A 25,263-nucleotide genomic window follows, 5' to 3' on the forward strand; every position below is an offset into this window, starting at 1 on the left:
GGGGCCTCATTTACTCTTTTACCAATAAATTAAAACATTTTTTGATTGAAAACAGTTTAGTTGACCGCGGCCTAAGTGACAGTTTGCATTACCGATTGACAACAAAACGAACGTCAACAAAACAAACCGGCGCGAAGAGTGACGAGTTGTTGGTAGCAATCGCAGTAACTTTGCTTTAATTAAAATATAGAATAAATACTTTCAAAATGAGTGTGAAAATGGGTGTAAATGTTTGTCCAATCAACGAAGAACGATCGGGCAATGTGCGGGAGGTAGGCGGGCGAGCGGTATGGAGTTTATCGTCATGTAAACCAGGTAACGGAAGAAAACCGCTGGCTTGAGAAAAACCTTTGTAGCTAATTTGATTGGAAATCTTTTACTATTCTACTTGTGCTAACGTTTTTTGTAGGATTTGGCGTAGATCAGCTGCGTGATAATTCGATGGAAACTTATTGGCAGTCCGACGGGCAGCTGCCACACCTCGTAAACATTCAGTTTCACCGCAAAACGACGGTCAACCAGATTTACATCTATTCCGACTACAAGCTGGACGAGAGCTACACCCCTAGCCGGATATCGATACGCTGTGGGACGCACTTCAACGACCTGCAAGAGATCGAGGTGGTTGACCTATGCGAACCATCCGGATGGGTTTGTATTCCAATCAAGGAGTACGAGGATGAATTTATCTGCACGTTTATGATACAGATCGCGGTGATTAGTAACCACCAGAATGGAAGGGATACCCACATGCGCCAGATACGGATCCATTCACCAACGGAAGGATCGCATTATCCGTTGGAGCACTACGGGAAGTTTAGCACGATAGAATTTCAGCAGTTCCGGACAATCCGTTAGCAGGTAGCATAAGATAAGTTTTCGCAGGCGATATTTATCAAAAGGTTAGAAAACAAAATTTATTTCCATGAAAAAAAACATCTTTACATAAAACTTCGACATTTACCTCTAGTTTGCGTTTTTTAAATCATTTTATCTGCACTTTGTGCATAAGAAACTTGCCAGGAGAAAAACTATATCCTTACTCGGAAGCTTGAATCAAACCGCGCAGCATAGTTTCCAGTTTACGACCATCGGCAGCAAATTTACGGATTCCGTCCGAAAGCTTATCGGTGGACATCTGATCTTCGTTCAGCATCCAACGGAATGTCGCTTCGTCCATCTGGATCTTCTCCAGACTGCCCGCCTTCGCCTTCTCGGCATCGAGATAGCGCTTCACCGGCTCGGTGCTCTTTTCCAAATCCCCCAGCAGCTTGGGGCTAATGGTGAGCAGATCGCACCCAGCCAGGGCCATGATTTCTCCCACGTTGCGGAACGACGCGCCCATGACGACGGTTTTGTAGCCAAACTTTTTGTAGTAATTGTAAATCTTCGTCACCGAAACAACGCCCGGGTCCTGCTCGGGCTCGAACGTCTTCTGGTCGGTATTTGCCACATACCAATCGAGGATGCGACCGACGAACGGAGAAATCAGCGTGACACCCGCCTCGGCACATGCCACCGCTTGAGCGAACGAAAACAGTAGCGTCAGGTTGCAATGAATGTTGTGCTCCTTCTCGAGTACACTTGCCGCTTGAATGCCTTCCCAGGTCGAGGCCAGCTTGATCAGCACGCGGTCGCGCTTGACACCAAGTTCCTCGTACAGGGCAATAAGTTTCAATGCTTTTGCAATCGAAGCTTCCTTGTTGAACGACAATCGGGCATCGATTTCCGTCGACACGCGCCCCGGTACAAGCTTCAAAATTTCGCATCCGAACAGTACGAACAGCATATCGGCAGCTTCTCCTACCTTTTCTTCGACGGTCCTGTAGGAAAATAAAAGAAAACAAACGGTGCAGTTAAAACGGCTAAGCATTTACTCCACAGTATCACACGGATATGATCTACTCACGTTCCCGCCTTCTGTCCGTGCTTGATGGCCTTATCGATCAGGTGCTGATATTGGTCCATTCCAGCGGCCGACAAAATCAATGACGGATTCGTGGTGGCATCGGTAGGTTTGTATGTTTTCATCGCTATAACAAATTAAAAAAAAAAGAAACAAATAACCTCTGTAAGTTCAGTGTCATGCGGGTTTCGATCAAACTTTTTTTTCCAATAAAACCCACAGCAGCGTGACTTAGCGCATGGTGAAAGGAAATAACCGTTTGACCTCTACGTTGGCGATCGCGTTCCACGATCGCGTGAACATGTGATCTAGTAACCATTTCGCATCAAACATTGTCCTCCGCAGATTAATTGTAAAACAATTGTTAACAGAATAAATACAAGGCTTGCTTGATGTTATTTGTCAACCACGTTGGAACGCCCGATAGTGAAGTGCCATACACATCACCAAAGCTGCTTATTTGCGGAATGAGGCAGCGAAAAGGCAAAAAGTCGTATGGCTCCAGAAACTAGCTCCCCTTTCCCAACACGGGTGTATGTGTAAGGGCAGACCAGGCTCCATTGGAGCTCGTTTGTATCACCTTTAAGCGGTCACCTTCATTGCTCTCATCGAGGAAGATGGAGGAAATGGGCAAAAAGTTCGGTACATTTGACGAAATAACAGCACTAATAGTTTTCAACACAACTTGTAGAAGATTGCTTGAATAACCTTACAACTAGCTTCCCCAAAGGGTTCGTGATTTAAAATATGTATTCTCTGACACAATTCACTCTACTTACCCTCAAAGTCGCCGGTATCGGCCACGATGGTGGTGAGCTGCTTCAACTGTTCCAAACTCGATGCCATTTTCGTCTTTTTCGTCTGCGGTTCAGCACTGCTCATTGTCGACTGACGGTGGTGTTCCGATGGATCCTTGGATAGAAGCTTTTGGGAAAGGGCAAGTACCTACTTGCTGGAGGGTCGATGACGGGGGTAACGAGAGCGAGACAGGATCGTCACAAAATGCACCGCACAAACGTACGTTCGTATGTCTGACTATCTTCCGTTCCGTTTCGGCAATGAGCATCCAAGCATGAAGCGACGACCCGCGACTCCACTGCATAATCTACAATCGTGTGGAAGTTTGCCAAATCCACCTTGGAGGCGTCGCTGGAGTGAATGCCTCTTCTTTTGGAATGGATTGGAACATTATCCTCCTGACTGCTACTAAGGAACGTAAAAAAACATGCTGTGCGGTGTGTGAATTTAAATGTTATTCAACGATAAAATTCACTTTATCTTCGGTATAAGCTTATGGTCTTCTTCTTCTTCTTTCGCTATGCGAGTCGGTATCTTCGGTATAAGCTTATGGTAAATACTCAGAACGGAACTTTTTTAAACCAAATCTACAATCAAAATATTAATTTAAATATGGGAGGGTAAGGTAATATATACTCACTAAGTAACGAATTGCAGTGTAGAAGAATCAGTAAAGAACCCTATTTTCTGGGACGTTATAAGTGAAATATAATTCGCTGACCGTCTTCTAATGGACAAGAATAATCACCGGCATCAGCCCCATTACTCAATAGAAGAAGAGGTTGCAATATTTTTATATTTTTGTCCCAACATTGTATATTGCCCCATTTTCCCTTACTTGTCAATAGCTGTCAAAATGGTTGTTGATCGTACGCATGTAGTGGTGTTAATGTTTACAAACCGTGCGCTGCTTTTGTACGACTTCGTCGGGAATAATTCACGAACCCCGATCCGATGTGTCGTGAAAACCGCAGTTTCGTCCAACAAAAACGGCCCATTATCTTCTACCGTCCGCCGAAAGCAGTGTAGCCGATAAAGATTAAAGTTATTTTTCGTTTTTGTGTGGATGGAGATGAGCGAGCTGCTGGCGGCTGTTTGCTAGAAGTCGGATGTCGCCGTCTAAATGATAGGGGGAGTACAGCATCGGTTGCTACGAACGTCTTCTCGTACCATTGCCACTGCCGATTAAAAGCTAAAGTCAACGCTGCTGCTCCCCGGTGCATTGATAAGGAGCAGAATTAAGACTGTTCGTTCCGAGTGTCTCGTTCTTGTTCTGTCAATCGTGAGCTTCGTTAGGTAACAAGTGGTCCCACCCCGGATACGGACGATTATGGATGATATTGATAATATTATTTTACACTCACTGCGTCAAATCGATTGGTATGCTACATAAGAACGAGTCAAAAACAATGCAGCTACAATAAACCAATCCTATTTTCCTGTTTCAGCGATTTAGACGAAGATATACAGGGACTGGAACACTTTACGCCTTCAATTTTAGTCCGAACCATCTCAAAATGCTTGCTTCTCATCGATCCCTCGCTGGACCTGCCGCATTCCCTCCCGCCCGGTATGGCGCAAAGGTTCACCGTCACGGCACGCCTAGCAGAGGCTTGTACGGTAAATAGTATAACATGTGGGTTCACCCTCCAACTGTGATTCACATCTGTTATTTTTGAATCCGCAGGTCGTTGGCTACCGTCGGGACATTGGTTATCAAACGTTCCTTTACCCGAACGTAGCCGAGGTGCGTCGAGTGTTCATGTTTCTCATCGAACAGCTACCCAAAGAGACGACCGATTCCGGTGGAACGGAAACCCCGTTCGACCGGGTAACCGATCTGGAGAATCGCATCGTAGAAAATATGCACCAGCAGTTGCGTTGTTCGTGGCGGAAAGATCGATCACCGTTGGATCTGCGACAGGGTGGTCGTATGGGGCGCGGCATTGCCAACATTCCTTTCGTGACGCAAAGCGATGTAACGGCAGGTAAGAAACTATCTGCGGCAAACGTACCAACCGGAAGGCTTATTGGGTATTTTGTTTTTCGAACAGAGATCAAAGAGTACTGGTTGCGCCGAAGTGGTCTCTGGGAGGAAGTCGATCGGGATGAAGTGGACCGGCAACAATTACCGAGCAACGGGTCCGAACAGGTTGAGAATCCAATCTCAAAGCTGCAGGCCTATTACGCTCAGAATAAAGCGAAATCACCTCTTACCGAAGAGCTTCCGGATGGTGGCGAATCATCGCCCACCTGCGAGGATCAGCTCAGCGTAATCGATGAAGAAATCGGGAAGATACAACAGTCACTTCAGGAGATGCGTTCCGAATATCAGGAACTGCGAGCAAGACGAGAAAACGTTCGCGAAGGGACAAAGGGCCTCGAAAAGACGGTGGAGAAGTTGAAAGAGGAAAAGAAAATCAAAGAAAGGACACACATTCTCTTGGAGAACCCGGAGGTAAACGTGGCTAAACTGGAATCGATAATAGTGGCCGCCGGAGAGAAGATGAAAAAATTGCAGACCCAATGGGAGACACATCGAGCCCCGCTGGTAGCGACACTGCGAGAGCAGCAAGCGAAACATTCAGATAAAATGGTGAGTATCACCGATGATCGATCAATGGATTACAATTTCAAGTGATCGTTTTTGTGTTTTCTAGAGTAAATCCCAAAACATGATCGACGAAATCGAGTCCGCCCGACAAAAATCCGAGCAAGTTATCGTCGATTTGCAGACGAAAAGTGCTCTCCATGCCCGGCTCATACAGGAGTACGAGAAGATCAGTAAAACGGTCAGCAGGACGGCGTACACCGGGCGGATACTGGAGATCATTGGTAACATACGCAAGCAAAAGACGGACATCGAGAAGATTCTGCACGATACGCGCAGCCTGCAGAAAGAAATCAATTCCACCACCGGCCAGCTCGATCGACAGTTTGCCGTCACGGACGATCTGATCTTCCGCAACGCCAAGCGGGACGAGCACTGCAAGCGGGCGTACATTCTGCTCGTTGCCCTGCACACCGAGTGCAGCGAGCTGGTCGGGTTGGTGCAGGAAACGGGCGCCATTAAGCGGGAGGTGCGCGAACTGGAGGACCAGATCGAGAACGAAAAGGATCGTAATGTAGTCGCCAATTTGGCACAGATTGGGCGAGATTTGGAGGAGATGCAGCAAGATAGTCGCCGGTTGGAGGACGCAATTCGACAGCTTGAAGCGTCCTCCGGGAGAAACGGGATGAACTAAACATGGAAACGGAAAAACAACCTAGTGTCCTTAGCGAACGTTTGCGGTACCCAAATGAACAAATTACAGTAAAATGCCACAACACGAAAGTCAATGGTTAGGTAAATAAAATGTGATATATTCCACAGTAAACAACCTACCGAACGAAGTCTTTTCTGGTGGGGTTGATATACGCTCCACTGTAGCACAACACAAAATCACTTCGGGGGTTTTCATGTGGTAAAGATTTCATTGAATCATTTATTCAACACATTTCGCTGAGCCATTGATACGGAATAGTATTGATATACACCGACGTTCAACACTGTACGATCGGATGAAGAAGCGCACTCGGCTGGATCTCCCCGATTCGTCCACGGGTGGAACGTACGATAAAAACAACACGTTGATCCGCTTACAGCTTCAGCTTGGTACGTCTCCAGTGACGGCGCTTGGCGTTGTAGCTAATGGAACAAATAATTTACGGTTAAGTTAAGCCCCGTCTTCTCGTAGGACAATCAACAAATTCGACTACTTACCGGATGGTGTTACCAGTGCGCATACGAATCCATTGCGGGATAGGTCTGTTTTGCTTCAGCTTCTTAGCAAGCTTTTGCTTGATACGGAACGTTTTGTGAGCCGACTGTGGGGAGGTGAAGAGAAAGATATTTATTGATAGTCACAGGACAATGTGCCAAGGTTTCACACATTTTATCGCCAATTTCGACGCTTACCATTTCGACCAAGTGTCTTCAAAGACCGCTGATAGAAAAGAGAAAGACACTTCACCGGAAGTTGACGAACGCAGCTTTTGACTGCCGCATGAAGCGCATACTTTGACAGCCCACCCTGCGTTTGAAGAAAAACGCAAACTCGAACTGTCATGCAAATGTCATAACAAACACGGTAAAATTTTGCCGATCGCATTTTTACAATCGTAATCGGGATAGTTTTGGCCGTCCGGGGTTGGATAATTGTTCCAGCAGACCATGTTACGGACATTGGTTCGACGTAATCCGTTCTCCGTCGGCAACGGTTGGTGTACGGTACGGCGAACGTTTCTCTCTGAAGCCTATCAGTGCCGAGAGGCATGGAATGCAAGACTTACAACACCGATTTTAGAAAAAGTGAACCTGGATACACTCTACTACGATCTGGAGCAGCGGTTCCAGCAGAAGAGTAAAATTTCAGCGATCGACATCGATATCTACGCCAACAAACTGCTGGATGATGCGCACATCGATGAAATAGCCGATCTGTTGTACAAATTTCGACTGACGGAGGAAACGTCCAACACACTCGCCTCAACGCATCACGCTCTGGTACGGAACTATCTCGATCACAAGTGCTACGGCCAGTTGATCGACGTGCTGAACAACAGGATTGGGTACGGCATATTTCTCGACGATTACAGCGCCAATTTGACGTTGGATCAGTTGATCAAGGCAAAGGAGTTTCGATACGCGGCACGAATTGCAACACTGCTGGCACTGCAGGAGGACTTTGCGAATCCCATTACGAGGGCGTTAGCCCTCTACAGTTGCTACCGGTACGCCAAAGCACCGGATGCGGAGCATTTTGATGATCTGGCCCCAGTCGAGTCGGAGATAGGTGAAGCGGAAGCTCCGAAGAAGAAAAAGAAGGACGAAGTCAAAGTGAGAGTAAAGTTTCTGCGGAACGAGTTCTTTGACGACCATTTCGACCTGAAGGACAGTCAGCTATTGCTTGGGAAAGCTTTCGTCGAACTAGGCCGAAGCTACGGAGGAGTCGGAAGTGTCGTCGGATTGAGCTGTGAGCTATTGGGCTTAACTTTGTATAAAAAGTACGACCAGTGTTTGAACTACGTGCAGGAAAACTCCAATAAGGACATTAATGAAGAGGTCCTTGGGATGATTCGTGCGACATTGGAGAAAGAGTCTAACAAGGACGATGAAAAGTATGCACGATACTGCGAGGTGCTAGATAAAGCATCGTTTAAACTTAACAAGGAAAGTTTCGAAAAGTTGCTCATTGACCTGGTACAAAAAAGTGTGTCAGAGAATGAAAAGTTACAAATCGAAACCCAAAGCAAGGTAACTAGTTTTGTTTTTAGAATGGTGGATCAGTAATTGACAAAAGATTTATAATTCTTTTCTTCGCAGACTTACTCCGACTGGTGTGCCCAAAGGCAGCAGCGACTGGACGAAGAGTTAAGCCGGTTGCAGCGGGCGAAACGATTGAAGGAAATCGAACAAATGACCGTTGAAATGGAGAAGGAAGAGCAGAAGCTGTGGTTCTTCGAAAACGAAGACAAGATTGACCTGCAGATCGACAGCAAGCGCGTATTTTATCCGAAACGGTGGTTCGGCAAGAAAAAGAAGCCCCGCACCGTGGACATTGATTATGTCCCACCGGAAGTGCGGCAGCGAAATCAGTCGTAGAAGCGCACGGAAAACCCGTATGATCAGTTGTAGTTTATCAATAAAAATGAAAAAAATTAGGAAATATCTTCTCGGTTTGTTATACGGCACCAGCTTTACGAAAGTTTTTTATTGTAACTAAACACAATTTTTGTAACGAATTTCTTTGGCTTTGCCAAATTTCATGGAGTACTTGCCCAAAGTTTGTGTATTTTGCTAGTAACGTAGCAAAACAATGCAAACTGTCAATATTTTAACATAAACAAAACAATCGGTTCGTACTACGTGCACACTTTCCGAATCGAATCGGCTTTGGTCAGCTGTGTTTTAATAGTTTCCGTCTTCGTATTTAAGTAGTGAAAATGTTTATTAAGCCGTACAAAATAAAGTCAAACATCCTCGTGACGGGATCCGAGAAGAAAAGGCTGCGGCAAAGGGTAATGGCCCAATTTAATCGAGTGGACGACGAATCGACGACGTCACCTTTGGCCGAGCTGTTCGGCAACCGGACGAAAGTGTGCACAGTGAAACTAATAACCTACCACGACGAACCGGTCACGGTGTATACCAGCGATAAGCGGCCGATCTTTTTCGAGGCCCACGGAAAGCTCCTACCGACCGTGTACACGCTTTGGAGTTGCCCGGACCTGGTGCCGGCCTTCACGACCCAACCTACCGTCCTACCGAAGTTGGCCAACGGAGCGGATCTAATGATACCGGGGATTGTGAAGCAAGGCACAAGCCGAGCTTCCTGGGGCCGCCATCAAAAGGATGATATAGTGGCGGTCAATTTGACATCGAACAGGGCGGCCGTTGGGGTGGGACTGCTGGCACACTCGAGCGACGATTTGTACATGTGCGGTGGCCATGGCGTGTGCGTGAAAATGATGCACGTATTTGGCGATAAGCTGTGGGGGATGGAACCTTCCGTTTGCCAGCAGGTACCCTTGCAGGGGTCCGTTGTAAACGTTCCGTCCGAGTCCGATTTTCCTCCGCTTGGCAGTGAAAAGGTTAAGCCAGCTAATGAAGCGCCAATAAAACAGGTGAGATACAAAAGAGGATTGAAATATATTTCCTCAGAGCGATTAATGAAAAGTTTACTTAATTATTGTAGGTTACAAAAGCTCTTGAAAACAGCGTTATAAGCTCGGACAAGAATCCAGAAAGTGATGGTGAAATATCATCCGACGAAGCCAGCGAGGAACAAGCCGAGGAAGAAAAACCTCCCAATCCAGATGATCTTATTAAATCAGCGTTTCTCAATGTATTAAAACTGCACGGTAAAAAGATTCAGCTCCCGATGTTGGCCAGCACCTTCTATCCCCAATACGTGCAACCGGAGATTCCGGAAGGGATTGAGATGAAAAAAAGCTCTTACAAGAAGGTTGGTACTTTCTTCAAGCGAATGGTCGAGGAAGGATTGCTCGAAATGAAGGAGGAAAAGAAAGGAATCGAAAAAGTAACCGCACTAAACCTCGAGCATCCAGCCGTACTGTCCTTTTATCCCTATAAAATAACGAAAGCGACGGATCAGGATTCCGGTGCCGGTGCGGTGGCTTCCGGTGCTTCCAATCCGCTGCTGCTAACCAAAATGACGGCCCTGTATGCCGTCAACGAGCGTACGAGTAAACTTTTTGGTTGTTTCAATGTAGCCGTCGGGCAGTCGCTCGATCCGACGCAGATTCGAAATTATATGCGTGATTACGTGGGACGCAACAAGCTCATCGATCCGGGCACCAAACTGGTCACGTTAGATGACACCCTGAAGGAAATATGTGGCAATGATGACCTCGTGTCGCTGCCGGACCTATCGGAAACGGTGCTGAACAGCATGACAAGCACGTTCGAAATGCGTAGTCAAAAAGGTCCAGTTATGAAGGGTGGTAAACGTGCGATTATCCATCTTACAACGGCCACTCGCAGTGGCAATAAGAAGGTTACGCTAATCAGCAATCTCGCCGACTATGGTATCAATGTGAGCGAATTCGCAAAGACGGTGAAGTTGGGAGCGGCCGCCAGTACGACGATGACGGAAGTTCCTGGTTCGAAGGGAGAACAGTTGCTGGTGCAGGGTAATCATATAAAGTTTGTGTTCGAGCTCCTGACCACGACTTACCAGGTTCCGAAAGCGTGCATTACGGGGCTAGAGTTTGCTAAGGAACAGAAGAAAAAAAAGAAAAAGTAAAGTGTTGAAAAACCTCATCGGACACGAAATAACGTCAAAGCAACACAGCTGAAAGTCTACAATAAAATTGTTTCGAATTGTAAATTCGGTAGCAACAGTTGTTAGATTGATGTGTATTTTATTGTGTTTTGTTAACACGGTAGTGCCATTAGGATTAAGAATATTTGAACGCCAACCATCGATTTAAAAGATGGTTGAAATACGTCATTTTGGACGTTTAAAAATTCTACGCCTACTGTGTCCTGTCAAATATTGTTTGTAAACATTTTAAACGTGTTCGCGGAAAAGTTAGAAAACATGAAAACAACCAATAAATCCAATACCCAAACTCGAATGGGAATGCCAGGAGGTATGCGAAACGATAAAAGAAACGACAACCATCCCCATCAAAGGAAAACGAATAGTTTTTTCCGCAATGTTCCGGAGTCAAAGAGATCCGGACCGCAACATCGTACCGGCAGTAGCGGTGTTGGCCCTCCTTCTGGAAAAAATGGTCCGGGAGTGAAACAAACTACCTCTTTCAAACCAAAGCACCAAGAACGTGGCCATGATCGAAGCAATAATCACAGCAGAGGGCCCCACAAACCGAAAGGACCACACAGAGGGCACCAGAAAGCTCCAGCTCGAGGACCTTCCAGGCCGGTCAAACAAGGCGAGCGACAGAGCGAGTTCACGAGTAAGCCGGAAAAGGTTAACTTTTGCCTAGCGCCGGAGCGATTGGAGGCACAGGCCCGGGCGATGAAACATTTCGAACGGCAGGAAAAGGAAAAGGCTTTACAGCAAAGAAAGGACGAGCGCAATAAGAACCACAAAATAATGACTCTCAAAACTCGCAAAGGACAACCGGTGATGCAGGGCAGGATGGAGCTGTTGTTTGAGAAAGTGAAAAAGTCTGTTGGTGTTATTTAGAAAAATAATATGAATAAACAGAAACCTATCATGAAGGTTTTCTTGAATAACAAAAAATGGTTCTTTCTTGATTCGTAATCGAAGTAGTACATGCATTACCACGTAACTGAAAAACTATCGAATGTTTTCAGAAATATCGTACAAAGATTTTGTTTTAAATGGCTTCTTTCAATCAAAATAATTTTTTTATTGCTGAGTTGTATCTCCCGACGCAAAGGCAACTGTGAATCCAACCAAGAATAAAATCACCTAAGCCTTAAACAACTAGACAATGAAAAATCATTTGTTTTTACAAGGCTGTAAAAGGCTGCCTCTTCGTTTATTGAAGTATGTCTTTGTATTGCATGGAAAACAACGTTGTAAAGAGCGTTAACATAAGAGGTAAGGTTGTAATCTTTGTAGTTGAATGTTATTATCAAATAATAAAATGAGACACCGTGACGATGAGTGGCTAGCCGGATGGCCACCGATGCCGGCTCGCGATGAACATGTCTCCATGGGAAGCTATTTCAAGCACAGGCCACCGTTTCAAAGTTGCTGCGCAAGCGTTCGGCGTAGTTGCCGCTGAGAGAACATTCATTTTGCAGTGGGAACAGTGTCTCCAACATTTTCCTTAAAATGAAAGAAAGAAAACCGAGATGTTAGAAAAAAAACCAAAGTCAATCAGCGAAGGATCACGGGAGACTTACCAACTTTCCTTACTGATGTAGGCGTAGATTTTGGGCAGTTCGAAGCCATTGAATGGGCTGGCCACCGGAATGGTGTATGCACCCATGTTCTCGAACACAACCCAATCATCGATCTGCAGCTCGGGCATGGCGATTGTTTCGATCAGCTGATCAAGCGCATCGCAAGTCGGTCCCCAGATCGTAGTGTCGTAGAGCTTACCGCCCTGACCGCCGATCAGCTTCGGCTTGGGGATCTGATGATCGTACAGGATGCAGTTGAAAGACGCGTACACCCCGTCGTTGAGGTAGTACATCATCCGATCGATGGTGCCCGTTCTGGCGTTCAGACAAACGCGCTTCGATTGCACGTTCGTGACGAGAGTGAACGCCGACGACACGTAGTACCGGCCCGGTTCGGAGATGACGCGAACCGCCTTGTCCGGGAAGAACGTATCGAGTGCCGCGTTGACGATCATCGACACCTCGTCGATCGAGGTGCCGGTGTCGCCCGGGAAGCCACCACCAATGTCCAGCAGATTGAACGTATAGCCGAGCTGGGCGCCATAGTCGAACAGGTCGCGTGCGTACGAGATTGCCTTGTAGTAGATGGGGAAATCGGCACAGCCCGATCCGACGTGGAAGCTAACGCCCACCACCTCCAGACCGAGGCTGCGTGCGATCTTGATCAGCCTCGGTGCCTCCTCAACTGGATCGCAGCCAAACTTCTTGCCCAGCGGACATTGGGCCTTCTCAGCCTCGCAGCGAATGCGGATGACCAATCTGAAAGGGAAACACACATAAACCATTGTGAAGTCACGTTCGCTTGCTGTAATCAGCAGTGTTTCCATTTTCCCACTCCGCGTCCGATACTTACTTGGCATCCGGACAGAACTGCTTGATCTTGTGCAGCTCGGTATCGCTGTCGTAGGTCATTGTCTTGACCGCGTTGCTGTTCGCGTAGCGAAGGTGCGAGGCCGGTTTCATCGGGTTCGCGAAGATGATCCGCTCCGGGGCGACACCGAGCGATAGGATTTTTGAAATCTCACCCTTCGACGCACAGTCGAACGAGGCGCCGAGGGCTGCCAGTGTGGCACACACGATGTCGTTATCGTTGCACTTGACCGCGTAGTGCGGCACGACGCGCGGCATCTTCTCGATCCACTGCTGGTGCTTGCGCACAATGTCCCCGATGTCCATCACGTAGAACGGTTGCTCGGTGGGCAGCTGATCGACCATGGCGTCGATGATGGCCGGTACGTCGACCGCTCCCTCGACGATCTCGATTTTGTCCGATTCATTCTCGAGGAACTTCATCTTGCGTTTTTGGTTTTGGTTTATACGATACTTGTTAATTTAAATACAACACCCGAATGGAATGTTTTACACAAGTGGCAGAAGGGTAGCGAGCGTGGTGAGAATCGAAAGCAGCCTTCACACAAACAAACTGGAAAGAGTTAACAAACATTTAGTATAAAGTTAAAATTACACGTAGGGAAACTTGTCCCTCTATCTGTTTCTTGGTTAGTTGGATTACTTACGAGGCAGCCTTTTATGGGGTTAACTGAAGCCGTTTTAAGGGCCGTCACCAGGGCGGTTTCGCGTTGGTGTCTGTCAGTACCAAAAGATGCCGATGGTTATGGTCAGTGCCCGACAGCAGGGCTAACTGACCGCTTGCGGCGTCCTGCAAACGAAAAGAAAATAAGAAAAATTGATTAAAATCATGAAATTATATTTTCAAGTCAAATTCAATGAACCAAAAAATAGTATGGATGTTTCGATTCATCATTAAACAATGTTGTTCTTTAATGCCGGAGGTGCAATTTGTTCAATTGTATGTTTTTGAGATGAAGTATCTCTCTGTTTTATTAGATGGTGGTATAGGCAAAGACGACAAGTTGTTGATAGGAATACAAAGCTCCTATTCATGCTGAAGCATGTTTTCTTGATGGCCTAATGTTACTAACAAGTTAATAATAAAAAGCTGCATAGATCATTCCAAAAACATCGAAGGAAGTTGCCAAAAACGGAAGGTAATATCAGTAGGCCTAGAGATAACGGTAAATTGGTCCTCGTGTTCCGCTTGAGTGTTTTTTTCTTCTAATGCCAATTCTACCGAAAAATGATCCTAACCTAGGCCAATCTTTCATCGCCATGTCGGCAGCAACAAGGCCATGAGTTTTTTTTCAATTTTTGCTAGAGGTTATCGACCGGTTTGACCGGAACCTAAAAAGATGAGGAAAAAACCTTCAAACGAACCGAAAGATTCCGGATCTGATCAGTTTTTTTTCCACCGGTACATTATCAAACGTAGGTGCATGAGGCAATTCCCACGAGGTATCCTTATCAGCAATGCTCCGGGATGTGGGAAGCGACAAACTTACAGTGTGCCCTCGTTAGTGTAATTAGCCACCCAAAAATCCAACCATTATGTTTCGTGTGATCGGGGGATGCTTGGTACGGAACACCCGGTGACCTCATAAAATAGCATGGTCTACCAAATGGACGACGGACTCGGCACTGTTGCCAGGGGAGGTGTGTTGCGGGTATTGATTAGGAGGCGGTATGTGGCCGGGCAGTATGTGTGTATTTCTAACTCTCGCTTGCATATTTCTGTTTGGTGTGTATGTGAGTGTTGTCCGTAAATAATTATTATCATGTAGTTTGGAAGCGCGATATGCGTAGCCATAGGAGCCTGAGATCGTCATGTGAGTTAACATTTGACAACGAGCTACTTGTATTTCCACAACGTCACCATGGCCACAACTTGGTGGTATGGACGATTGATGGTAGCCGTTTTGGAAACCCTTTGTCCTTTCTTCCTCGGTCGTAACGAGTTAAATGCTGATGTGGCTGTTAAGTCTGCCCAAGACTAGAAACATCCGATCGATGGATGTGAGGCCGGACATGGACTTTTTTTCAACGGGTTCGGTAATCCCTTCCACTCACACTCGTGCCGGGGTTTAAGGACACACATGCGTGGTTTTCTGTTTGTGCAGTGAGCAATACTTTGGCTATTTTTAATGCCATCACCCGAAAAGTAAGCGACGATTTTCGTCGGTTGTAGATGTTGGATTGCTTTGATTTTTCCTTTGCTTTTACTTTCATGTCTGCTAATCGATGCCGATGAACCCCGCAATGTTAAGGTGTATGAACCAACGAGGATAACATTTTTGCCTAGAAGGCAGGAACAATCTGATAGCACTGATGCTTCTGATGGAAGCTAGGAAATGGCAATGGCACTTTGGGTCACATTTTTCACCACATCATCGCTTACCTGTTGTGAAATTCTCGAAATTTTCAAACAAAGGGATAGAAGAAGTGCGCGGATGTGGCGGCTGTGGACGGGCTTTTCCTAGCTGTCGGTCATGCGATGGGCTCGTGGCTTTGCTTCTCGGATCGAAAAACCACAGCTTTCCCACCACTGAAGTGATTCACCTTATTCTTGGGTGGAACACACGAGCACGACACAGGCTAAAGAATGCCACAATCACACACGGCCTCACACACTTCGAGCCAAAACTGGCCACGGAAAACAGGAATCACTGCTTCTCGGGAACTTTTCAAGCGCGGTCTGAGCTGGTTTTGACCGTCCGCGGTCGATTTATATACGTGGAAGAGATTAAAGAACCATCTCGACGGTACAACGTAGGAATCTTCTCCCGTCTTGCAATAATGTAGAGAGAAAAGAGAGCGACGATGGCGAGCGAGAGACGTTACAGTGAATATCAGTCTTTTATTTTTTATTTTTTAGAGAGACTTTGCAGTACAGTGATTATCAGTCTATAAATTTAAAAATAAATTGAATTTTAATTAATTTTTTTCTGGAATTTTCTTATATTAGGAGTAAAGGTTAAAGGGGCTGAGATCCTCGTCATCCTACTGGTGCACCTAAAACTATGCAAAGCGCTACACATGCATTCTTTTCAAATATTTGAGCGGACGGTTCGCTTGAAAAATCGTGCAATATATTTTTACATATTAATGAACCTTGTAAATTTTGCTACACAGCATCGACTGAAATGTACTGTAATGTGTCCAACTGCTCAGAGAAATGTGAAGAGCAAGCATTTTTTTTAAGAGAGAGAAATAGCTGGGGAGAGCATAAAGCCTTTATGCTCAATTTCAAAAGACTGCAGAGAGTACCTGTGTTCTCCTTTTTGTTTGGGCAGCAAAATAGGAAACCGTTAGCATTTTCGTTAAATTACATTTCTTTTCTCTAAAAAAATGTTCCAAACAAATTATAAATCTACTTGTATAGGATTTATATTCGTTCGCCAAAGGCTATTAATTTTCTGGTACCACAAAAATGATGTACGCCAAACATATGTTTCCTAGCGAGATAATTTTTATCGCATAGCTGGCAGGTTCTGAGAACGTGATATTACCTAAAAACAGCCCTTCTTCACACGAGGATACCACTTTTCCTGATAATATTGGACAGCAGAATGAAGGCCGAGTGATTGAATGACTGACAAACACATTTTGATTCGATTTTTCTGAACAGGTTCAAACTAGAAATCAGCGCGAAATGTTGTATACGCCGGTTTTTGGAGATGACGGACAAGATCGATCGATCACTTCGAAGAAGTGCGTATCTCTTTCTCGCGCTTTCTCAACGCATCGTGAGCATTTTCTCTTGGGCCTCTTTCTCTTCTGGTCCGAAGATCGAAGCGAAAAAACCATGGGGCAGCAGAGGTCTGCAGCAAATGCGGGCTGTGGATGTTTGTTTACATTATGCGCGTGCTATGCTGGCCCGGAACCACATGACACACAGCCAGGCCGGGTTGCGCTGCGTGCTTCAGCAACGAGCCCACCAACCGCTCAAGAAGGGCCTTCGCTCTTCAGGCAACAAACCGCCAGCGAAAGAGGCACCATCGAGGCTGCCAGGCGGCTCGGAAAAGTCCCACTACTGTATACCGGATTAATCATGCTTCCGCCGCAGGTTGCAGCCTTCGGCACTGCATTGTTGTTGCTACATAACGAGTAGGGTTTTTCCAATGTGACTGTGTATTTCCAAGGTTGTTTTCGTACTCATAGTTGCAAGCTGGCTGTTGGCATAATCTAGTTTAATTTATATTTTTATTTAGTCCCGTTAAAGTTCGATTATTGGTGTCATAAACGACATCGTCGAAGGTTGTTTATTAGTGAGCTGAATGTTCACGCGGTTGTCGTATTATCGATCACTGCATGATCACGAACTAAAAACCATCGAAGATGGTCCACTGCCACATTGCTGCAAGGCATTAGTCAGCGGTTTTTGGCAGAGGAGTTGAAAAAATAATCTACATAAATGCAGCGATAACTGCTTCAGCGGTCCTATCTAGCAACCATCCAGTCCATTCGGGGGCGACATGATATTTTCAAAAAAAGGTTAGTCCACTTCATCTATTCAAGGAAGAAAACCACACAGTCCATCTATAATTGTTCGATAACGTCCAACCACCTTCAAGTGGCAGCTCCGAGCGCAGAGGATTACGTCAGCTATTTAGTGGGCTGGATTTGTGATCGTTACCCCTGGCCACCTCCCGTTGCCGTTTGTAGTTCCAGGCTTTAGGTTTTGCTGTTTGTTACCACCGGTGTACCGGAAAACCGCGTTCCGCAACTGCGCATCCAGGACACATTCCTTCGGGAACCGTGCCTTGCGGGTAGGCTTAAAGACGACGTCTACTAGTCTTTATAATTTCTCGTATATTATCTCCCTGCGAAGTGTGATGCGTCATAAGAGATACTTAACACCCGCCACTACTTAACACATGAGTGTTAGCGATGCTAAAAACGGGTCCCATTGATTTATTATCCCGCCTCCGAGCAGCGGAAATAGGTGATAAACAAACGTTTATAAAAATATCAACGATGGAATTTATAGGCATACACGTTTTGATCAAACAATCGTCACAGAGGCCCCAAAACATGCAATACATTTACCATTATTTATATAATTTAAATTTAAACTAAACCACACCGTAACTTTTCAAGAGAATAATTTTCTCCGAATATCATTTACTATGAATCAAATTGTCAAGTAATTTAGTTTTTTTATTTTCTAATTGAACTTTCGTTAGGTGGTTTGAAATTGACAGTCATGAAATGTTCGAAAAAGAAAAAGGACGAATAATATAAGGCAACATTATTACATTTGAAAATGTGCAGGACATTACTTTTGCTAATCCATGTCTATATCCTTAAACTATTCTGAAAATGTTCCTCTTCTTTAAACAAATCTTTGTACTGATCTCTTTAATTTACGTTAGTATGTCAATCTCATATTTTAACCCACAAAACACGGCATCTGTTCTGCATCAAAACACAATTCAGATAAGTTGGATCATTTTGACATCTTCATATTCATCATTTACTTTCATTCAAGAATAAATTCACAACCTCATCACGGATTCGATAAAACAGGCAGCTTTGTTGCAAAATAATAAAAATAATTCTATTATTAAATTTTAAAATAACATGAATCATAAGGACGGGACCCTCGGACGCTCGGGGCCATGAGCAGCTTATGATCCGCCTCTGCGTGTGCAGGATTCTAACTCGCTGGTATGATCTAGAAATGATATTGGTCAAACGAGAAGCTGTAAAACAACAGCATAATTTATGCCCACACTTCAGAATAAGCGTATCGGTGTTGTCGATCGGTGTCGGATGCTGGATTTTGAATGAAATCATTGTCAGAGTCAGATTTATTCCGTGTTGCATTTTGCACCCCTATACCGCATGTGCTGTCTGTTGCATACCGCTTAGGCGCAAAAAAGTAACCGTGCATATGTAAATATTCTCGCTGTAACTTGTTTACCACCTAAATTGGTATTTCCTGTTGTTTGCTTTGCTAGACATTATCCGCAAGACATCTAAACGCCGGACTGCTTCTCTAAAGAAAACCTGCCGTCATAATCATGCTCTGAAATGATGATCGTAGAAACTTGTGTTACTAACCTCGCTGATTCTTTGATTGCTATCATCTAACAATCATCCTGATTGGTATTGTAACCAGGTGTCCGAAGCCCATCTGCTTGGTAGCAGTGTTTAGATATATTTTTGGCATCTCTAATCTTTCTATGCGCCACGCTTTGAAGGTAGAACACAAGCATGATCGATCCATGATGTCTTTTTTGCTTAGTGCGCTATCAGATAGATAGATGGAATTCGCGTGCATTATCTGCAGCATCCATCCATCACTGAAACCATTGATTTTGGGCGCTTGACATCGTTGCGAAAAGGGTGGCGGCTTTGTTTGACTGAATTCATTCAAGGACTATCGAGTGTTGGAATGAGTACAATATGGTACGTTGATTCCGGGAAAAGTAAGCCTCGAAAGTTCCGTTCCGTTCCGGGTATCGTGACAATGTGGGTGTACAGTAGGATGGGGGGGTGCGATTTTGTTGTGCTCGATGGATTTTCGTGGGAAATGTAGCCGAAATTAAAATCGCGAGATACTATCTGACGCGGCATTGTTAAGTGTGACCAAAGAGAGTAAAAAGACAATCGATTCCCACGATTGCGCTGCATCTTGGAGCACATCTTGGAGGATGTGAGACCAATGATTGATGCATGATTATCGTAGCTTTGAGAAGGTCACACGCGGATGCTAAAAGAATGTAAATTGGTCACTTTTTGTTATCGCTCGTATTTTGCGTTTGATAAGTGCACTTCAAAGGTCAGTAAAAATTGCGACGGAGAAAGTGCCTCACGACGGCATCTGAGAATTCGTCCTTTTGACATGATTGGAACAGTGAGTGACAGGGGTGGAGTGGGAGCCGGTTTTGTACTTGCCTCGTGGGCACAATCATGATCGATCAGTGGGATCACGCTGGCCGACAGTGTCTTGATAGGCTGGTTGGAACACAGTGTGAGTGCGATAAACTTATTATGGGGTATAAGAAGCCTCTTCCACAGATTCTGGTTTATCAGTACCTTACAGGCAATCTCAGTGTGTAGCTTTCTTTGACGTGCTTCAGAGGGACAGAGCTTATAGACGCTCAGTGCAGATCAGTCGCGAGAAATCAAAGAGAAAATTTAAACTTACTGTATTTCGCACAGTAAAAGACAGCCTAACAAAACCCTTACGAACACGATTTGAAAATGAGTGTGCTAAAGTGTCCCGCCGATTTGACGTTGATCAGCGATGAGATGTCGATCGGTGACGTGGTTCGTGATATCATCCGCCAGGGTCCGCATGAGGAACCGCTCCACGTGCTCGATTTGGATGATGTAGTGCAAAAGCATTATGGCTGGCGTGAGCAGATGCCACGAGTCAGGCCTTTCTATGCGGTGAAGTGCAACGATGACCCACGTATTCTGCAGACTCTGATAACGCTTGGAGTCGGATTTGACTGTGCGTCGAAGGGTGAGCTGGAGCGTATGCTCGACTTGGGTGTGAAGCCGGAGCGAATCATCTTTGCTCAGCCGGCCAAATCCATACCGTCCCTGTTGTATGCACGCTCGAAACAGGTGGCTGTGATGACGTTTGATAGCGCGATCGAGTTAGAGAAGATACACCAGTACTATCCGGAGGCCCAGCTGGTGTTGCGAATGCGCCACGATGCGTTGAAGGTGCGTTGCTTGTTGGGCAAGAAGTTTGGCTGTGATCCTGTCAAGGAGGCACCGGCATTGCTACGTAAGGCGGCCAAACTGCGGATGAATGTAGTAGGGATAAGCTTCCACGTTGGATCGGACTGTGAAGAACACGAAGTTTACTACGATGCCGTAAAGATGGCCCGAAGCCTGTTCGACTACGCCAAGACTATTGGGTACGAGCTAAGCCTCTTGGACATTGGCGGTGGATTCCCGGGGGATCATAACAAACCGATCGATCGATACGCTCAGGCAGTCAACCGCGCTATCGATCATTTCTTTCCGGCGGAAGAAAATGTCCGAATAATTGCGGAACCGGGGCGATACTACGTGGCCTCCGCGGTCACGCTGGTATCGTTTGTGGACTCCAAACGTATTGTGACAGAGCGCCAGGAAGATGGAACCGAACGGACAAGGATTTTCTACTATCTCAACGACGGTATATTCGGAACGTTCTACTGTACGGCACACGAGGGCCAAGAAGCGATCCCTATCGTACAACGTAAGACCGACGCCAATGAGTACAGCTCATCCGTTTGGGGCCCTACTTGCGATGTCATGGATCTGATTTTACCGGACATACTGCTCCCGGAGCTAGACATCGGGGACAGTGTTGTGTTCGAGAATGTTGGAGCGTACAGCTTGGTCACTAGCTGCCGCTTCAATGGATTCCCTCTGCCGAAGGTTATCGCATACCTACGCGAAGGAACCTGGTAAGTGGCAATTGATAACTATTCTTGTCATAGGGACCTAGAAGTAATCTACTTGATTTCCTTCATCCTACAGGAAAATTTTGGAAGATTTGACCGCTCCTTCCGTTGCTCTTGCTTCGGCTCACTCCTTGGAAGATGGCATGGACGGCAAAGTACTTGTTACGCTCCAAAACTACACTCCCCTGGCGGAAACAAATTACCTGGTTTGATCGAAAACTTTATAGACTTAAAAAGCACTTATTAGATTGTAATTATAAGAAATATATGTAGAAGTTTACTATTTTTATTCTTACACCAAACTCCATTCGTACTTTTAAGTTGTATCCTTGACCGGTGACATAAATACATTAAAGAATATGGTCATTCCAAAAATCTTATTTAGTTTTAAAAATATAACTTAAATTCTAACACGCCCCTTGCAACAGAGAATAATAAAAGATCGCCAATCAACTAGCGAAGTCACGTGACGATTCTATCAGATGGCTAATTGGTGGTTTCCTAAAGTGAGGAATTCCATCCATGAGTCAGATTGATTTAACCGACATTTGTTCGGAAGCTAATTGATAAGCCACCACTCGAACAGACCGTGGCATCGTTGAAAAAGTACATTATCGCTGAGGTGATGTTAGACAGCTTGGCTGTTGATTACGCGGTGAGCGTTTCTGCTAGCAATCTAGCAAATTTTAGGTTAAAGGAAATTCCATGTACAAGAATCAAAATGAAATAAAAGTATAACGAATAATGTATTCATTTTGGTAAAATAAAATATAATACGATGAAATACAATAAAATACTATAAAAAATAGTTATAAAAATAATTTAATACAAGAAAAACACAGAAAGTATCCGTTGCTTTGAGGTTCGACTTTCTTTGACGCTAAGAGTCCTTTCAGGCCAATCAAAATGTTCAGTCTTTCTAGGAAATGTAGGGTATCAAGGAGGGTGGTTGAACTCACGACTAAGGCCTTCGTAGAGCAAGCGCACCAGTTCAAACCGGAAACCAGCTTGTGTTGAAAATTTGCGTTGGGACAAAACATAGAGCATGCGATTGGAAGAGATAGGTATAGGGCGGGACTTGTTCATGCTGGGTGAGTTATTGCGAGAGCAGCGGAACCGTGTCGTCCTTACTTCTTATGGATTGCTACGATAAGCGTTTAGTATGAGAATATAGTATTATACGATCAATTAAATATTCATCGTTTAGCAAGGTTATTGATGGTGTAATACGACTGGTTGGGCATATAAGAAGCCTTCTTCACCCACTGTGGCTCATCAGTGCGAGTTTGGATGTCAGGAGAACTGAAACAGTTATCGTGTTGTCGATATCGAAGTGTGTTCGTGTTTATTTTGATAATTAACTAATTTCTATTCGGTTAGCGGAGGTGTAAAGAGAAGAAACGCCAAATTTCTTAAATTGTTGCGTATCATACATCTCAAAAGACGAGTAGAAAATGAATGTGCTTAAGTGTTCAGCTGATTTGACGTTGATCAGCGATGAGATGTCGATTAGGGACGTGATTCGTGATATCGTCCGCAAGGGTCCGCATGAGGATCCGATTCTTGTGCTAGATCTAGATGATGTAGTGCGCAAGCATTATGGCTGGTATGAGCAGATGCCACGTGTAAGTCCTTTCTATGCGGTGAAGTGCAATGACGACCCACGAATCTTGAAGACAATGGTAAAGCTCGGACTCGGGTTTGACTGTGCATCGAAGGGTGAGCTGGAGCGTATGCTCGACTTGGGTGTGGAACCGGAGCGGATTATCTTTGCTCAGCCAGCAAAATCCATACCGTCCCTGTTGTATGCGCGCTCGAAACAGGTGTCCGTCATGACGTTTGATAGCGCGATCGAGTTAGAGAAGATACATCAGTACTATCCAGAAGCCCAACTGGTGTTGCGAATACGTCACGATGCGGTAAAGGTGCGCTGTTTTTTGGGCAAGAAGTTCGGTTGTGATTCTGTCAATGAGGCACCGGCGTTACTGCGTAAGGCGGCCCAACTGAGGTTGACCGTGGTCGGCATTAGCTTCCACGTGGGGTCAGGTTGTGACGAGCACGAAGTTTACTACGATGCCGTAAAGATGGCCCGGAGCCTGTTTGACTACGCCAAGACTATTGGTTACGTGCTGAATCTTCTGGATATCGGTGGTGGGTTCCCGGGCGAAAAAAATAAACCGATCGATAGGTACGCTCAGGCAGTGAATCGAGCTATCGATCATTACTTCCCAGAGAAGGAAAATGTCCGAATAATTGCGGAACCTGGTCGTTATTACGTAGCCTCCGCGGTCACGTTGGTATCGTTTGTGGACTCTAAACGTATTGTGACAGATCGCCTTGAAGATGGAACCGACCGGACAAGGATTTTCTACTATATCAACGATGGTATATACGGGACGTTCTATAGTACAGCATACGAAGCTCAAGAAACGATCCCTATCGTACAGCGCAAGGCCAACGCCAAGGAGTACAGTTCATCTATTTGGGGCCCAACTTGCAGTCCTCTCGATATTATTTTACGGGACATACAGCTGCCGGAGCTAGACATCGGGGACAGTGTTGTGTTCGAGAACATTGGAGCATACTCGACGGTAAGAGCTTGCCAGTTCAATGGATTCCCTCTGCCGAAGGTCATCGCCTACCTACGTGAAGGAACCTGGTCAGTAGCAGCTATACATTTACTTTCTGAACCCAAATTTTAAACCATTTAATCCAACCTTACTTCACAGGAAAATTTTGAAAGATGTCAACACTGTTCCTTTTCCGGCGCAAATATCTCCAATGGCATACACCTCGGCACGCACGACAGCTACACGATCCCGGTAGAACCAATCAACCTGGTGTAAAACAGTATTCTATCAGCTATCGCAATGTTTTTTTTAAGTTGCCTCGAATTTCTTTACCTTTTTCTATTTAAGCTACCCTATATATACAGAACCAACCCATTTCTGTAAGAAAGTGATATTCACCTTTCATCCACTTTGATAAACTCAAATACACACATAAACAAATGAATCAATACTAAAATCACGAAAAACGAACGAAAATTTGAATAACGTGTTGAATGTATAGTACTTAAAACATAATACCTACTGTGGTATAGTAGCTACTAGGTATAAGGTATTATACCTAGGTATTAGGTATAAGAGCGGAATAGGTATCAAGTGGAGAGAGCTGAGTTGGCAGCAGTCGTTGGAGAACGGGAATAAAGAACGGATGTGTTTAACCCTGGTGTATGAATGTGTTCCACGGGATATCACATTGGCGATCCTGCCAGGAGTTCTGAAAGTTTGGGTGGAGAATCGTGAAGGATTCTCGAGAGTGAAAGAAACGTCTAATACCGAGGATAGTAATGTGAAAAAAAAAAATCGAGATGGTAACCGAGTTTAGCTCATGGTCCCTCGTGCGACGTGCAAGACGAGTTGGTAACCGAGTTTAGCTCATGGTCCCTCGTGCAACGTGTAAGTCGAGTTGGAAACCGAGTGTAGCTCATGGTCCCTCGCAAAACAACAAAATCGAGATGGTAACCGAGTTTAGCTCATGGTCCCTCGTGCAACGTGCAAGACGAGTTGGTAACCGAGTTTAGCTCATGGTCCCTCGTGCAACGTGTAAGTCGAGTTGGTAACCGAGTGTAGCTCATGGTCCCTCGCAAAACAACAAAATCGAGATGGTAACCGAGTTTAGCTCATGGTCCCTCGTGCAACGTTCAAGACGAGTTGGTAACCGAGTATAGCTCATGGTCCCTCGTGCAACGTGTAAGTCGAGTTGGTAACCGAGTGTAGCTCATGGTCCCTCGCAAAAAAAAAAAAAAAAAAAAAAAAAAAAAAAAAAAAAAAAAAAAAAAAAAAAAAAAAAAAAAACCCGAGATGGTAACCGAGTTCAGC

General features: G+C 45.2%; 10 protein-coding genes across 11 annotated transcripts; 7 read left to right on the forward strand and 3 right to left on the reverse strand.

Moving 5' to 3' along the window:
• The first annotated feature begins 151 nt into the window (after positions 1-151).
• On the forward strand, positions 152-970 carry LOC131261138 (anaphase-promoting complex subunit 10). The gene is made up of 2 exons (XM_058263063.1): positions 152-315; positions 410-970. The coding sequence occupies exons 1-2, from the start codon at positions 207-209 to the stop codon at positions 856-858; spliced, it is 558 nt and encodes a 185-aa protein (XP_058119046.1). The 5' UTR covers positions 152-206; the 3' UTR covers positions 859-970.
• LOC131261136 (probable transaldolase) lies at positions 890-2,962 on the reverse strand. The gene is made up of 3 exons (XM_058263062.1): positions 2,686-2,962; positions 1,910-2,033; positions 890-1,823 (listed from the first exon to the last, which is right to left on the reverse strand). Exons 1-3 carry the CDS (start codon positions 2,786-2,788, stop codon positions 1,040-1,042), a joined length of 1,011 nt encoding a protein of 336 aa, XP_058119045.1. The 5' UTR covers positions 2,789-2,962; the 3' UTR covers positions 890-1,039.
• Positions 2,963-3,629: 667 nt separating this feature from the next.
• Positions 3,630-6,330, forward strand: LOC131271809 (coiled-coil domain-containing protein 22 homolog). The gene is made up of 5 exons (XM_058273362.1): positions 3,630-4,084; positions 4,153-4,324; positions 4,392-4,692; positions 4,759-5,300; positions 5,365-6,330. Exons 1-5 carry the CDS (start codon positions 4,035-4,037, stop codon positions 5,947-5,949), a joined length of 1,650 nt encoding a protein of 549 aa, XP_058129345.1. The 5' UTR covers positions 3,630-4,034; the 3' UTR covers positions 5,950-6,330.
• Positions 6,159-6,708, reverse strand: LOC131271835 (large ribosomal subunit protein eL39). Its single transcript, XM_058273390.1, has 3 exons — positions 6,663-6,708; positions 6,468-6,571; positions 6,159-6,392 (listed from the first exon to the last, which is right to left on the reverse strand). The coding sequence occupies exons 1-3, from the start codon at positions 6,663-6,665 to the stop codon at positions 6,344-6,346; spliced, it is 156 nt and encodes a 51-aa protein (XP_058129373.1). The 5' UTR covers positions 6,666-6,708; the 3' UTR covers positions 6,159-6,343.
• Positions 6,709-6,843: 135 nt separating this feature from the next.
• LOC131271817 (uncharacterized) lies at positions 6,844-8,451 on the forward strand. The gene is made up of 2 exons (XM_058273371.1): positions 6,844-8,000; positions 8,070-8,451. Exons 1-2 carry the CDS (start codon positions 6,918-6,920, stop codon positions 8,346-8,348), a joined length of 1,362 nt encoding a protein of 453 aa, XP_058129354.1. The 5' UTR covers positions 6,844-6,917; the 3' UTR covers positions 8,349-8,451.
• Positions 8,452-8,584: 133 nt separating this feature from the next.
• LOC131271808 (eukaryotic translation initiation factor 2D) lies at positions 8,585-10,557 on the forward strand. 2 transcript variants are annotated; one of them, XM_058273360.1, is made up of 2 exons: positions 8,585-9,370; positions 9,442-10,557. In XM_058273360.1, the coding sequence occupies exons 1-2, from the start codon at positions 8,690-8,692 to the stop codon at positions 10,510-10,512; spliced, it is 1,752 nt and encodes a 583-aa protein (XP_058129343.1). In that variant the 5' UTR covers positions 8,585-8,689; the 3' UTR covers positions 10,513-10,557. The 2 variants fall into 2 exon arrangements, with proteins under 2 accessions (XP_058129343.1, XP_058129344.1); XM_058273361.1 differs by having other exon boundaries at positions 8,585-9,355.
• Positions 10,558-10,778: 221 nt separating this feature from the next.
• Positions 10,779-11,644, forward strand: LOC131271830 (thyroid transcription factor 1-associated protein 26-like). Its single transcript, XM_058273385.1, has one exon. The coding sequence runs from the start codon at positions 10,810-10,812 to the stop codon at positions 11,419-11,421; it is 612 nt and encodes a 203-aa protein (XP_058129368.1). The 5' UTR covers positions 10,779-10,809; the 3' UTR covers positions 11,422-11,644.
• Positions 11,645-11,687: 43 nt separating this feature from the next.
• Positions 11,688-15,653, reverse strand: LOC131271820 (ornithine decarboxylase 1-like). Its single transcript, XM_058273374.1, has 5 exons — positions 15,364-15,653; positions 13,628-13,770; positions 12,964-13,533; positions 12,111-12,869; positions 11,688-12,033 (listed from the first exon to the last, which is right to left on the reverse strand). Exons 3-5 carry the CDS (start codon positions 13,401-13,403, stop codon positions 11,931-11,933), a joined length of 1,302 nt encoding a protein of 433 aa, XP_058129357.1. The 5' UTR covers positions 13,404-13,533; positions 13,628-13,770; positions 15,364-15,653; the 3' UTR covers positions 11,688-11,930.
• Positions 15,654-20,177: 4,524 nt separating this feature from the next.
• LOC131271818 (ornithine decarboxylase 1-like) lies at positions 20,178-21,591 on the forward strand. Its single transcript, XM_058273372.1, has 2 exons — positions 20,178-21,382; positions 21,456-21,591. The coding sequence occupies exons 1-2, from the start codon at positions 20,178-20,180 to the stop codon at positions 21,589-21,591; spliced, it is 1,341 nt and encodes a 446-aa protein (XP_058129355.1).
• Positions 21,592-22,833: 1,242 nt separating this feature from the next.
• On the forward strand, positions 22,834-24,205 carry LOC131269620 (ornithine decarboxylase-like). The gene is made up of 2 exons (XM_058272083.1): positions 22,834-24,038; positions 24,109-24,205. The coding sequence occupies exons 1-2, from the start codon at positions 22,834-22,836 to the stop codon at positions 24,203-24,205; spliced, it is 1,302 nt and encodes a 433-aa protein (XP_058128066.1).
• The last annotated feature ends 1,058 nt before the right edge of the window (positions 24,206-25,263 follow it).

The sequence above is a fragment of the Anopheles coustani genome, chromosome 3 (assembly GCF_943734705.1).
Source record: "Anopheles coustani chromosome 3, idAnoCousDA_361_x.2, whole genome shotgun sequence".
NCBI classification, from domain to species: domain Eukaryota; kingdom Metazoa; phylum Arthropoda; class Insecta; order Diptera; family Culicidae; genus Anopheles; species Anopheles coustani.